Raw genomic sequence first — 16,193 nt, forward strand, 5'->3', positions numbered from 1 at the left:
TTATTATGTTGATTTGCATGATAAATTTCATGACATATAAATGACATATAAAATGTTTTTGTCTGACAACTGTCAGATTTGTTCAGATTTTCATTGGATTAACATAATTAGGCCCATACTGTCTGTATTATATTTGGATTAATAAATCTTTTAATCAATTATATTTATATTCATTTTAATTCATTGAATTCTTCATTTATTTACTTATTTATTGGTTTCATATCACTAACTACAAAGAATATTTGCATTTTTCCCCCTAAAGGTGATCGTTGGAGGACATGACATTAAGTCATGCATGTCTGATGCATTCCAAGCCATGGGATACTGTCCTCAGCATGATGCATTGTGGGAGACAATCACTTTGAGAGAACATCTACAGTGCTATAGTGCAGTAAGAGGAGTGACCAAAGAAAACATTCCAAAACTAATTGATTTGTGAGTATGTAGTTTGAATTCAAAATGTACAAAAATGATTAGCTCACTATGAAGTGAATTTAGTCTCCTTATTGGATGATGATGGTAACTATCTATGAAAATTTAATGCTTACATAAGCAAATTACGAAATTAAATATGAGAGACATCAAATACTATATTCCATTTCAACATTATCGAATAGCATACTCATACATTTTTCTGGAAAAAAATACTTCACAAAATTAGAATCGCTACTAACAAACCTTGACAACCTAAGAACTAAATTATTTTAAGTTAGTAAATGAATGTCAGGTTCAGTAATTTAGTAATTTGTTCACCACCAGTCTTGGTAATTGCCTTCTATGGGTTGGTGAATCACATCTTACACAGTACAATTATTAGATGGTTAAAACCAATATTAATGTATTTAACTATTACATGCATACTGTTACCTTATAAGAAAGATAGCTTTGGAAATACATAGACAAGAAGATAGTTTGAAATTACTTGTTATGTCATACAATTTGTAAAATGTTTTCAAGAGGTGAGGCAAGGTGATCTTAGGATCCTGGGTTAGGGAGGGGGATTACTGCCATAATTCTATGCATGTATTTTCTATTCTTCATTAGATCCATTATTGTAAATGGCTGCTTGCAAGTGCTACTTTCATAATTCTATCCATGTCTATTGTATTCTTCACTGATGCAAACTGTACATGGCAGCTTGCTAGTGCTAATTTCCTTCTGCATTATTGTAAATGGCCGCTTGCAAGTGCTATATATTTCAACATTTTGCACAAAGGGAATGAATAAGGTATGATTCCATCCTGCTTAATAATATTTATTCAATTTTCTGTGAACATTTTGTATTTTCTGTTTAGTTTCCTGGAGAATCTCAAACTACAAGAACATGCCGATAAACGTTCAAAAGAACTGTCAGGAGGGACGAAAAGGAAAGTATGTAGATCTGATGACTTAAATTTAGCAATGTTGTTCATCTACACTTGTTGTAATGCCAAGATTTTGTCCTCTGAGATGACAAAACTGGCATTAGAATGATGTTAATGATATAGAGGGATTCTGGATAAAACAAATACATGTATCTTTATTTGTTATAAAGAAGTACATCAGCAATACAAGAAGCAGGTTCAGTTTATTAATATAAAAGACAATCCCAATACCAGCCCAAAGAAATTGTAAAATGATCATACAAGTAACAACTGATACCCAAATTAATCCTGCATTGCAAACAACAGTACCCCCCTATTAGTCATGTGTCACACTTGTAATAAGACTACACACATGGCCCTCAGGTCAGACATTTATGTTGCCTACATCAGCAACTGTACCCAGTGCTCAGACAAATGTGTCAACATTAGCTCGATTAGCTCACACAGCTGAGACACCAGTTTCAGCACCTTTTCTTCACAGAGATGTGTCTGAGATACGAACCAGAATCCAATGCAGGAAATCACAAGCCAGAAAAGATAAGACTCATAATTGGCTCATCAATATTGAAAAGCATAATACCAAAGAGACTTCTTAAAACTGATGTACAGATGCTAAGAGGTGCAAAAATCAACAAAATCATGGACAAAATAAGTAACTGACCTAACCAAATACAACCAACTTATTATTTTAGTAGGTGGAAATGATGCCAGTGATGGAAGATCAAAAATCAAATCAGAACAGATTATGAAAGTTTACTGCATGCTGTTAGGTACTGCAGCCCAGATACATGTAAAATAATGATATCAGGACTACCTCCTTATGTGGACACCAGGGTGAAAGAAATCAATGATCTGATAATTGACCTATGTGAAGACTTCAGCCTACAGTACATTCCACAATACACATCTTTCTTTATTCACAACCATGATGTCAACCTAAGCCTCTACCACAGAGACAAAATTCATTTAAGTAGAAAAGGAACCTCTCAACTACTGAGAAACATTAACATGTATGCCCCCATTTTCAGGCACTATAATGAAGAGTACTGTCTTTACTGTGGAGAAACTGGGCATGTGACACAAGTATGCCATCATGGCAATAGACTGAGTGCTTCAGATGCCATAAATATGGACACAAACAAAGAAGCTGGCAAAAAGGAGAGCGCCAGTGCTTAATTTATAACAAATCTAAATATAGGTAGTGAGACTATTGACTCTAACTATGCAATGGACACTATGGTAAATGCAAAAGTTAATGGATTTTCAGGGTCTCTATATGAGTTTGCAGATGCTAATATATATGAACATTTAAATATGGAAATAGGATGTCAGAATGATAAAAGTAGTATGGAGACAATCTCAGCGAGTACCCCATTGCATGATGACATACATATAATTTACATGAAACCAAATACAAAAGGTTTTAACGTAGGTCACGTAAATGTACAAGGTATAGTGAGAAAAATAGCCCAGATTAAGTTAATGTTGTCTTCCAAGGAAAATAATATACATATTTTAGGACCCACTGAAACCAAATTAATAATAACGATAATTTATTTCACTGTTAAGGCTACAATAAACCATGGGGTCCCGAGTGGCTGAGTGGTCTAAAGCACTCTCTGTTATGGATCAATGCCATCTCACTTCTGTCTGCATGGGTTTGAGTCTTGGATTCAGCTAATGATGGTATGTGAGAAAGCTTGCCAGCAGCTTCTCATGGGTCGGTGGTTCTTTCCGTGGTTTTTACTGGGTTCTTCCTCCACCATTAATACTGGCCGCCATGTATAGCCTATCGTGTGCTAAAAAATGGCGTTAGACCCCCCCCCCAACAACAACAACAACAATAAACCATTATAGAGAGACAGCAGGGGGAGGTCTTGTTGTAACATTAGGGATGATGTAAATGCAGAAAGGCGGCTTGACTTGGAGTCCCAAGAAAATTTGAGTATTTTTTTGGATATTCTCAAAGTAATGCAAAAACATTCTTAGTTAGGTTCATTTATAGGTCACCTTCCTCCAAAGCAATTTGGAATGATAATTTTTTTTTAAACAAATCGAAAATGTTATTGCACAGAAGAAAGAGACAGGTTTCCATATGGACACCCTTCAGATCTCATGGACTAATTTGCATATTTCATGGGATTGTGAATGCTGGGGTAAATGAGAAAATGGTGATTTTGAATGCTGGGGTAAATGAGAAAATGGTGATTTAGAATGCGGGGGTAAATGAGAAAATGGTGATTTTGAATGCTGGGATAAATGAGAAAATGGTGATTTTGAATGCTGGGATAAATGAGAAAATGGTGATTTTGAACGCTGGGGTAAATGACAAAATGGTGATTTTGAATTCTGGGGTAAATGAGAAAATAGCATTTTGAATACTGAAATAAGTTAGAATAAAACATTTTCAATGCCGAGGTAATATCCCCCTCCCCAAAGCATTTAACATACTGGGGTAATGCTGGGGTAAATAACAAAATAACATTTCAAATTTTGTGATCAATGTCAAGAAAGCAATTTTCTGGAAAGTATGAAAGATATTTTTATACGCTTTGTTTGCTGCTTTTAATACTCAGATGTAGAGCTGGTTTCATAAAATTCCATGACAGATATATTACAATCCAAACCCTCTAATTCTCAAACATTGTTCACATAATAGAAACATCACTTTATTGTTTTTAGAGAACTCTGTGCAAAAATATAAACCTGCATCTACAATTAGAGATCAGTTGGTTCTCTACGTTTTATATGTTTCATATTTTCAGCTGTGTTTTGCAATCAGTATGCTTGGAAGTCCAAAATTAGTACTGCTTGATGAACCATCCACAGGAATGGACCCTCAGTCAAAACGATTCTTCTGGTGAGATAATATTCAGATGTTTTACCCTTGCTATAATATTGCAGCCAGAGAGAAGTTAAAACATTTAAGCAAACCTGAGAATCTTACACCACTATCAATAATCATCATCACCATCATCATCACCATTATCATCACCAATAACTATTACATGCAGCCTTACATTTGTTTTATAAGAGCTTTCCTAAAAATGTAAACCAATCAGGATTCATCATCATCATCTGTTTAAATTAGCAGTGTTCTCCTTGAACAATGGAATCCTGGAAAATGCTGCAGCTAAGCATAACTTGAACTTGTATTTGCCATAGATTCCCTAGTTTCTTGGCAAACTTGAACTTGTATTTGCCATAGATTCCCTAGTTTCTTGGCAAACTTGAACTTGTATTTGCCATAGATTCCCTAGTTTCCTGCATAACTTGAACTTGTATTTGCCATAGATTCCCTAGTTTCTTGGCAAACTTGAACTTGTATTTGCCATAGATTCCCTAGTTTCTTGGCAAACTTTAACTTGTATTTGCCATAGATTCCCTAGTTTCCTGCATAACTTGAACTTATATTTGCCATAGATTCCTTAGTTTCTTGGCAAACTTGAACTTGTATTTGCCATAGATTCCCTAGTTTCCTGCATAACTTGAACTTGTATTTGCCATAGATTCCCTAGTTTCTTAAGGCAAACTTGAACTTGTATTTGCCATATGTTCCCTAGTTTCTTGGCAAACTGCCTGCTCCATAAATCAGTCAATAAGAAACTTTTTGAAAGAGGTAAAATTCTGATTTGTTTTGCATTTTTATCTGTTGGGCTATGATTTTAAATTTATGACTATGAACTTTTTTTTATACCAAATTTATTATCTTGACCTTGTATATCTCTGTCTTTTAAACAGTTTTAACAGTTCTCACATGCTGATCAAAGCAAATAAAGTGTGAACAGGCACTTAGTTTTCTAGACTGTAATTCAAATCATACAGAAAAGTAGATGCTAGTCCATGCATATGGCTTGATGGGCAAATTTATTTTGTCATGATAGTGTCACTTTTAATTCCTTACAAACCAAATCCTATTGTTGGCTTTTAGAACAATCAGTATTTGCCAGAGACCACCAGCAACTTCTGTTCTCAGTAATTGTTTTGTCCTGATTCCATCTCATTCTGATCTCTTTCAGCATTTAGACTCGTTGCTTTTTGATATCCCTTCTATATTAAATGGTGGGGACAAGTATCAGTAGTGTTACCCTTGTCTGTCATATTACATCAAGTGACAAATTTTGTTTCCCTCAATATCTTTTGAAGGACTTCTGGACTGAAAATTTTTCAAATGGGGTTTTGTATTAGGAGATCTAGAGCATGTTTATCTTTCATGTTTCTATTTTGTCATATTGAAATGACTTACTTGTTTGACTTAGAAATTTGCCTCTACATCACAAATTCCATTTCTGTGCAAACATTCTTGAAGGATTCATGGATTGTGACCTAATTTTGTTTGGGACTTTTTATTAAGAAGATCTAGGTGATGTTTGATTCTCAGTTTTCCATATCAACATTTTTGTGTTAATTTCTTGTTTAACAATGAGTGTGGCTGTTATTGCTAATAAATTGTGTTGCCCATATAATCACTTTTGAAGATTAAATAGTCCCCATGCACCTTTCTGCATGTTGTACCAGGTGACTAACAGAGACAGGAGCCATATTGGCTCAGTGGTTGGCTTGTCAGACTTGTGACTGAAAGAGTGCAGATGCAAATCCTACTATTGGGTCCAGTCCAGGTTGGATCCTGTTCCTGGGCATGGAGTACCATAGTCAGGAGTGTTGGACTACTTCAATTGTCACATCACTAAATCACCTTTTTGTATTGCTGTGTCATAGGAAACCAAATCAAACCCTTTTCTAGGACTTAATGGATTTTAAAGCAAATATGTTATGGGACTTAATTCAAATACCCTGACCAAGCTTGATTTCATCTTTTCTCATATTTGGTAAGTATGTGACCCTGTTTAACTTATAAGTGTAATGTTGCATCTTGTGACAAAGTTTCTTCATTATCACAATCTTGGTATGAGTCCATGTGTTCACTTCATTTTTATCCTGTGAGATGTAGCTTTAGGCCTGTTTTGTTGTACTAGTTTATTTCTGCTTTAGCCTGGACCCAGTCCATTTCAGTTTTAGTAAATTTAAATTTGTAGCAACCTTTTCAGTCAAAATCTTTTCCGAAGCTTTTCCTCAGAATAACTTAAACAAAAATATTTGATTGTAAAAAGGTAGAACAGTGATAAAAACAATGCTTGGTCAAGGGCATTTGTAACCATTGCCTGGTCAAGGGCATTGTAAACACTGCCTGTTCAAAGGCATTGGTAAGCATTGCCTGGTCAAGGGCATTTGTAAGCATTGCCTGGTCAAGGCTATTTTGTAATTGATGTGAAAGAAGTATATATGTATAAATGGGCTGATTCAAAAATTTAATTTTGCTAAAAATATTACATGTACCAAGTTTTAAGAATCAATATTTTGTAATGCTTATTTTCTTTCATAAACCAAGCTAAACATGTATACCATTCTATGCATATGTTAGCAATGATAATTAAATTAAAACAAATTAGGTTTGTTCAGTTTAGAAATGGGACTTTAATAATAAAGCACTAATACACTCACTTTGTAGCCCTGCCTTAAACCTCCTTTTCCACTACATGTGTGGATAAATAGTTTGTAAGTGTTGCCAAGCTTTCTCCAGTTTTTAAATCAAAACAAAACCACCAACATCTTGACAGATAATGAGCCATAGTGGCTCAAAGGTGTGTGACTGAATCCTGGTCAGATCAGGTCAGGTGTGTCCTGTGGTATGTCACTGAATCCTGACCAGACCAAATCAGGTGTGTTCTGTGGTGTGTCCCTGAATCCTGGTCAGACCAAATCAGATGTGTTCTGTGGTATGTCCACCATGAATCCAGGCCAGACTAAATCAGGTGTATCCCTGGACAAGTTTCTTTACTCCACTTGTCTTGGCAAGATATAATTTTGTGTGTGTTGATGTGCCAGAAACGCCAATCAATCAAATATCTTGAAAGTACTTAAAATAAATTTTGTTTTACAATTTGCAAAATTAATACTAAAGGCTGCAATAACCCTGTGTCTTATTTCTAGGGATACAATATGTGCCAGTTTCCAGAATTCAGATAGAGGCGCCATACTGACAACACATTACATGGAAGAGGCAGATGCATTGTGCTCAAGAATTTGCATTATGGTCAACGGCAAAATGGAGTGAGTGATTTCTACTTTGATAATACTTTTATCTAGTGGTTGTTAGCACTGTTCCATTTAATCTAAATGAGAAAGGTGAATGCACATTTGATTTTATTCTGTAGATGGCAAGGTCTGAACTAATTTTTTATTTGTCTCTTCTCTATGAATTTCTATTCTTTCTGTTGGTAGCACCCATAATAAATATTCTTCCCCACCCCTAACTCCTCCAGAGAGATTTAAATTAAATATTGTCCTTATTTTCATAATCATTTATATTTATGCTTACAAATGTTTTTATATTGCTGCCATGTTGTATGGAGCATCATTTACTGTTATCCATGTTTACTACATTAAGTTGCCAAAATGGTCAACTCAGGATATAGTGTTTCAGAGGGTGATAGTGACAGTCATTTGTTAATTTTGACATATTCGTCTTGAGATGATAGTTGTTCAGCAAGTATCTGCCCCATCTCCACAGTGCCATGTTCGATACTTGGCTGTAGTTGGCATAGGCATGTAACAATACTGCAAGAAATTTCAGGAATATTGAGATGTTTATCATGATACAAAACATAATTCTACCTGCATATTGCAATATGCATGATACAACCTGAGGACAAAAGGTAATTATGTCATTTTATAAATTCACTACACTTGAAATTTGAAGAAAAAATGTATTACGATTTGACTGTTCTAGCTTCTTTCATATTGTATTTTATTTTGAATTTTGTAATAAAAGACCAAATTTGGATTATTCATATGTTTAAAATTAAAGTGGTACTGCATTGACAGAATGAAGCTCATTATTTTACCCAGCATTAGTATTGGTGCAAGACTTTGTCTATCATGATATATATTTTACCAAGACTTGTCAGTCTTGATACATATTGTACTAGAACTTGTCTAGCATGATAGATGCAGAAGGTCGAGGGTTTGAACCCCAGCCGAGTCATACCAAAGACTTAAAAAATTGTACTAGCACTGCCTTGCTTGGTGCTATAATTAAAATGTTAGTATTATGACTGGTTGGCCTGGTGTCAGGATAATGTGTCTGGGTGGGACATGGTGTTACATGTCTGCAGCATGATGCCCCAGTAATATACAGCACTATAAACTGTTACACTGCAGACATCATATCAATATGACTGAAAGATTGTTAAAGCTATGTTGATGATAATATTGTATCAGCATTTATATATCATGATACATTTTGTTTTTGAACAGTGTATCATGATAATATTGTATCAGCATTTATATATCATGATACATTTTGTATTCGAACAGTGTATCGTAATATCTATCATGACACAACAGTGGATATACACATCAATGATATTTGGGAAGATTCAAAAGGTTAACAGTCACCAATTTCAGGTTTGAGGTTTTAGTAATGGTTCTTCTGTTGCCTAATGAATCATCTAAAAAAATCCACATTACACTGAAACATCTCAGCGATATGAAGTTTGTCTCAACATTTTTACTTGAATTACATAAAATAAATGTGAACGTTTTATGATGAAAGCTGCAATGGGCAAACTAATGAGGTCATTCTGTCCCTCAGACATTTTGTCGATCTGAAGCCAAGTTTATTTCTGCTGTTGTTGTCAATGCCAAAATCTACCTTCTCATCAGTATTTGCACATTTCCCCAGAGATCATTACAGATGCCATGTGATTTGCGTTAAAGTTCAAAGAATTAAAGGGAAGACGTGATATTTCAGGAATGCAGAATTTTTCTCTTCTTATTTTTATTAAAATTTTTAGGCTGTTCTCTTTAACATCAGGTGCATTGGATCAGGTCAACATTTAAGGATGAAATATGGTAGTGGGTATCTACTGGAAGTGAAGCTAAAGCAACAGACGCAAACAGGTCCAAGGTCATCCTCAACAGATACAGTGCTTCCTGGCACTATCAGTCAGAGTATGCAAAAACTGGAAGACCTTATTCATAATTTGTTTCCACAAGCAAAACGTTTGGAATGCTTCGGAGAGAGAGCACAGTTCAAGATTCCAATGAGTGATGTACAGTCTTTGGGAAAGGTGTTTGCTGTCTTAGAGCAAGGTAATGAAAAAGAACTTCATGACATATTTTATATGCAACTATTGTTTAATCTCAGTTATGAACTATAGACTCATGTGAGCAGGGGCAAACAAATCTTATGCTTCGATCTCAAGGGCTACTGTCATGAATTGTTCTATATTTTCTTCAAAACTTACAAAATATACAAAGGATAATACTTGTTAATGACATGTAAGAAGAAAACAGGATAATTTTGAAATCTGACAGTTTTACATTCAAGTGCCTTTTTTGCCTTCTTAAATCTTCTGAATTTTTGTTGGACTATTGTAGTCATTAAATTACTGCTTGGTAGGCCTGTGAATCTGATTTTGATATTTATTTGCCCAAGAGAACCCTAGTTAATTTCAGGTGATCACTAAAAACTGATTAGTACTAACAAACTACATTATGCTGGTCCATTATGCAACAACAGATCTGGGATGATTCAGTTTTGCAGTTGGATTTGACTTATAAAATATTATATTTGATAGGTATCACTTTTCTGGTAGTGACAGTGATATCATCATCATCATCATCATCATCATCATCATCATCATCATCATCATCAAGTTTCATTGGAGTCCTATATCTTCTACATCAATTGCTGTATCAACAGGCAAAACTAAGTCAGTATATTAGTATGTACCTAATGTTTGTATTCTGATATGCTGGAGTCTTCTGACTTGTCCGCAGAAGCACAAAGCTACCTCACGATAATATTTTTCTTAGAAAACATATCACATTCTGCTACCTGCATTCTTTGTACATTCTCTGTCATTCTTTGTGGATCAACCATAAACAATTGCTACTTCAACATCTTCTCAAAAACTAACAATTAAGTAAAATATATTCATAGTAATAGCTGAAGAACCATTCTAGATCGATTCAATAACCAAACTGTTGACCATTACTAAATGTATGATCTCTTTGCAGGGTATGATCCATAATTTCTTGTTAACACCATTCCAATGACAAACCAATTAAAACTTGTTATCGCACTCAAAGAGGTGATTAAAGGAAAGGTCCATATTGTATTTTCTTTATCACATATAATTTATATGGAAGACATGTTTTATATAATTCCCACACCAAAAAAAATTATATTACATTTCTGCTTTAAAGCTTTTATCTGTCACTGCTGGCTGCCATTAGATCTTGTCCAATGACATCACAGTTTATGTTTACAGTGGCTACATGCTCTTCACAGTTGAAACTTCTAAGTAAAGTACATCCATATTAAAGATAACAAACTGTTTATTTACTAGTCAGAAAATCTTCATTATAGTACTCCATGATAAAGATACTTACTAGTCCAATACTCCTGATTACAGTACTCCATGATAAAGATACTTACTAGTCTGATACTCCTGATTACAGTACTCCATGACAAAGATACTTACTAGTCTGATACTCCTGATTATAGTACTCCATGATAAAGATACTTACTAGTCCGATACTCCTGATTACAGTACTCCATGATAAAGATACTTACTAGTCCAATACTCCTGATTACAGTACTCCATGATACAGATATTTACTAGTCCAATACTCCTGATTATAGTACTCTCTGATACAGATATTTACTAGCCCAATACTCTTGATTATAGTACTCCATGATAAAGATACTTACTAGTCCAATACTCCTGATTATACTACTCCTTGATACAGATATTTACTAGTCCAATACTCCTGATTATAGTACTCCATGATAAAGATACTTACTAGTCCAATACTCCTGATTACAGTACTCACATCTTGGAAAAAACATGTCTAACATAATAAACTTATTGTTTATATGAATTATTAATAGAGTCCTGATTACAGTACTCTCTGGATGCTAAAGATAACAATAACTTACTTACTGATCAGAGACTAGGTAACAGTACTTCCATGTCAAACATAACATGTCAAACATTACAGACTACTTACTTACTAGTCCAAGACTCCTGGTAAGCACATCCATATTTAGTTTTAGTTAATAAACACCTACATCATTACATTTACATGTACATTAACCAGGGACCTACATTACTTATATAGGTCCCTGGTTGAATTATATATTGACAACATAGCATTATTTTTTACAAAAAGGTTCTGTTGAAGTCAATCTATTCTTCAGATTGTTTGCAAAATTCATATTTATAATTTCCATTTTAATTTCCACAGGTAAAAGGGACCATGACATTGAAGAGTATAGTTTCAGTCAATCAACTCTTGAACAGGTAAGTTTACCATTAATAAGTTATTTGTGAAACACTAAAGTTTAAATCACCAGCTAATTGATGATGACAGCATTTCCCAGAGAGTAAGCTTGGAAGTTTGGTCTAAATGCCATTAACTTGGTGTTTCATTCTTCAACCTTACATAGATTTTATCCACTCAGGCCTGGAGATCTTAAGACATTTAAACATGACATTGGTTTGAGCCAGTGAGAAAAGACCTAAGGTATGAATTACATTACTGATTAGTCCTTCATGATGTAACACCTTATTAGCTCACCTGGCCATAATGACAAGCAGAGCTTATGGTATAGCACTGTATCCAGAATCTGTTTCTTGGTCAACATTACTACTCTGTAGGCCATGTTTTTTATTTGATTTTTATGAAGCATGGAATATATACCTATATCATCAAAAGATTGGTGTGTTTGATAATGAACAAAATCCATTCATATTAGTGAGGTGATCTTGCATCTGATTGGCTGAACTTGTTACTACTGTGAAAGTCATATTTCTGATCTGATTTTGATTAGACTTTTATCGTAAAGTTCTCAGAAAAGTTTGATAATGAACAAGATCAACATATGTTAATTGAGGCGATCTTGTATCAGATTGGCCCAGTTTTTTTACCACTCTGGAAGCCATATTTTTTATCTGATTTTCATATGTATATCAAGATCTCTGATAATTTCAGTGATGACCACGAAACATGCATACTCATTAAGAGATTTTGCATCTGACTGGATGAGCTTGTCACAATTCTGGAAGCTGTATTTCTGATCCCACTTTAATTAAACTTAGAACATGGGTTTACATTATAAAGATCTTGGATGAGTTCATCAAGATGTTCAATGAGTTTTCTTATTGAGTTTTTGGATGAGTTCATCATGATGTTCAATGAGTTTTATTATGGAGTTCTTGGATGAGTTCATCAAGATATTCAATGAGTTTTATTATGGAGTTCTTGGATGAGTTCATCAGGCTGTTCAGTGAGTTTTAGTATGGAGTTCTTGGATCAAGATGTTCATTGAGTTTTATTATGGAGTTCTTGGATGAGTTCATCAGGCTGTTCAGTGAGTTTTATTATGGAGTTCTTGGATCAGTTCATCAAGATGTTCAATGAATTCAAGATGTCCAATGAGTTTTATTATGGAGTTCTTGGATGCGTTCAAGATGTCCAATGAGTTTTATTATGGAGTTCTATTATGGAGTTCTTGGATGAGTTCAAGATCTCATGAGTTTTATCACAAGGCTCTTGGATGAGTCTATCATGAAGCTCTTGGATGAGTTCATCATGACCAATGAGTTTTATTATGGAGTTATTGGATGAGTTCATCATGACCAATGAGTTTTATTATGGAGTTCTTGGATGAGTTCATCATGTCCATTGAGTTTTATTATGGAGTTCTTGGATGAGTTCATCATGACCAATGAGTTTTATTATGGAGTTCTTGGATGAGTTCATCATGTCCAATGAGTTTTATTATGGAGTTCTTGGATGAGTTCATCATGTCCAATGAGTTTTATTATATGCTAGATCTGCACATAATAATTACATTCAGTTTGAAATATTTCTCAAATGACATGCAATTTAATCATTATTTTCATTGAAATCGTGTCTTCTTTCTAAAGGGTACACTGTAAAGGAAGTTATGTATGATATTGACTATGGATACTAACAGGCTTGGGTTACACAGATTTCTTGCCTTTGCTAAAAATGATGTCAATCAGATTTTAAAAATACTAGAACACCATTTGTACATATTTAAATATAAATGTATTACAAATATAGTATACCTTATACAATACAATACAAAAAAATTGTAATTTATAACTAAAGACAAATTACAAAATGAAAATATTATTAGAGATAATGTACAGTTGCAGGCTGGCACAAACTATATGCATTACTATAATTAAAGACTAAATTTATTTTACTAAAATATAACATTTTATTATTAATGTTTATTTGCAAGTAAATGTGGGTTTTTTTTCTTGTTGCTTTTGCTCCACTAAGAACTTATTTCTTTAAAAGCAAGCTATGTCCATGTTTATAAATTTATTTGCATCAAATTATTTTAATGAATTTGAAATTCTTAAATTTTTGGAAGCAAATTTGATATGTTTAGTGAAATAGACTTTGTTGCTAGGAAACAAATGTTAAAGTTCTTGAATCAACTGACATGTTTTTATTACATGTTTTGTGCATTATTTTATGCCATTTCATATATTCAGTTAATATATTCAAATTTGTTTTGAAATTTACATTTGTACTTTTAGCTTCTAATTAAAACAAAATATACCAATAGGATTTTATCCTGAAGGACTTCCAAAATGAATTTTGAAGAATAAAGAAACCCATGGCTTTACATTTTAAAAACCCCTGTGAATTTATTTTCAGTTCGTGTGAAAGCCATGAGACTATTGGGCAGAAATAAAATATTCATCTGTAAATTTTACTTTGAAAGATCTTGGCTGATTAATTATGAGCCAGAGACTATGCATAATAGTTGTGCCTTTATTATTTAGTGGAAATATTTTGTTATAGTAAAACAAGTAAAGTCAATATTGCATCAGGCCCTCTTAGACCACTTGTGTAAATTGCTTGCTTGTTTCAAACTGAACACTACATGCATGCTCGTTAAGAACAATGTCAATCCTACATTTAAAGGTACCAAAACCAAGAACTAATCTATCAAAAAATCATTTACTTATACTGGACCTACTAATTGGAATCAATTTGGACTCAAAATGAAATTATATGATAGTCTTACCATATTCAAGGCAGAATGTTACACATACTTCAAAGCCTCTCACTAGATAATCCTTCTTGCATGTTATTAATATAAATGTAAGATTTTTATTTTGGTAGGTATTCTTGGAATTTGCCAACAAGCAGCTTGATGAAAGTGAAATGGAAAGTAGTAGAGAAGAGGAGAGAAAACAACAAAGTACTACAATCAGACTCTGACGGATAAATATTTCTATAAAGTATTACAATGGGACTGATGGATAAATATTTCTATAAAGTATTACAATGGGACTGATGGATAAATATTTCTATAAAGTATTACAATGGGACTGACGGATAAATATTTCTATAAAGTATTACAATGGGACTGATGGATAAATATTTCTATAAAGTATTACAATGGGACTGACGGATAAATATTTCTATAAAGTATTACAATGGGACTGATGGATAAATATTTCTATAAAGTATTACAATGGGACTGATGGATAAATATTTCTATAAAGTATTACAATGGGACTGACGGATAAATATTTCTATAAAGTATTACAATGGGACTGATGGATAAATATTTCTATAAAGTATTACAATGGGACTGATGGATAAATATTTCTATAAAGTATTACAATGGGACTGATGGATAAATATTTCTATAAAGTATTACAATGGGACTGACGGATAAATATTTCTATAAAGTATTACAATGGGACTGATGGATAAATATTTCTATAAAGTATTACAATGGGACTGATGGATAAATATTTCTATAAAGTATTACAATGGGACTGATGGATAAATATTTCTATAAAGTATTACAATGGGACTGATGGATAAATATTTCTATAAAGTATTACAATGGGACTGATGGATAAATATTTCTAGAAAGGACTACAATCAGACTCTGAGGTATAAATATTTGTTATTCGTGAAAAATTGTCAGATCTTTACTCTGATATCCATTGTGATACTGCAAAATGCATACATGAATCACATCAGGATTCGAAGAATCAGCATGCAAAGCGTCTCAATACTGCTAGCAGTCAAGATTTGAAGAATCAGAGTATTTTACACTCCGCATTTGATCTAGACACGTATTTGTTTCTTGTCGTTGAGAATAAATTTGCTGATGAACCAGGTATAGTACCTCAAGATGAACACGCTTACGTCGCAACACAATCGCGATATAATGTAAAATATCACTTCGATAAAAAGATTAAAATGTTTAATTTTGCTGTCTCTGAACATCAGATATTCTGGGAGTTGTTAAAGCCGTTCATGAATTGTGAACGGCTAGAAGTTTATGACCGTCGAAAAATATATAATTTGATTTTCTCTTTGTTAAGATTTTAACCTGATGGGAGAGTGCGAGCACTCCGCTTTACACTCTACCCGAAGACAACATTTGATTTCGTTGTGCGGGCCAGTGAAATGTAAGTCTGTCTTTTTGAAATACAAAAATATTTACTTTGACTGGATTGGATCGCTAGCAATCTGATAAAAGAATATTGATTTCACCAATTGGTATCCAGCTATTAAAACTGTCACCATAACCTCTCCATTTAACCAAACTTTGCTTACCTCTTCTTGCTATTACTCGCTTGATGATGAATATGTTCTGCTCTGTCCGCTGAAACTCCTATTCGAATAAACTTTCAGCAATATCTTCTCCGGGATTGTTACCCCGGGATAACTCTTTCAGCCTATATG

At 33.6% G+C, this 16,193-nt stretch overlaps 1 protein-coding gene across 1 annotated transcript in view; it reads left to right on the top strand.

The window, feature by feature from the left end:
* LOC149803137 (cholesterol transporter ABCA5-like) overlaps positions 1-15,617 on the top strand; it is a 95,843-nt gene extending 80,226 nt beyond the window's left edge. Inside the window, exons 23-29 of the mRNA XM_089952758.1 lie at positions 263-435; positions 1,296-1,371; positions 4,130-4,224; positions 7,356-7,475; positions 9,241-9,518; positions 11,682-11,737; positions 14,607-15,617. Of these exons, the coding sequence (XP_089808884.1) occupies positions 263-435; positions 1,296-1,371; positions 4,130-4,224; positions 7,356-7,475; positions 9,241-9,518; positions 11,682-11,737; positions 14,607-14,705 (897 nt within the window). The 3' untranslated portion in view covers positions 14,706-15,617. The remainder of the gene's footprint in view (positions 1-262; positions 436-1,295; positions 1,372-4,129; positions 4,225-7,355; positions 7,476-9,240; positions 9,519-11,681; positions 11,738-14,606) is intronic.
* The last annotated feature ends 576 nt before the right edge of the window (positions 15,618-16,193 follow it).

The sequence above is a fragment of the Sinohyriopsis cumingii genome, chromosome 3, assembly GCF_028554795.1.
Source record: "Sinohyriopsis cumingii isolate HCF-2022 chromosome 3, ASM2855479v2, whole genome shotgun sequence".
Taxonomy (NCBI): Eukaryota; Metazoa; Mollusca; class Bivalvia; order Unionida; family Unionidae; genus Sinohyriopsis; species Sinohyriopsis cumingii.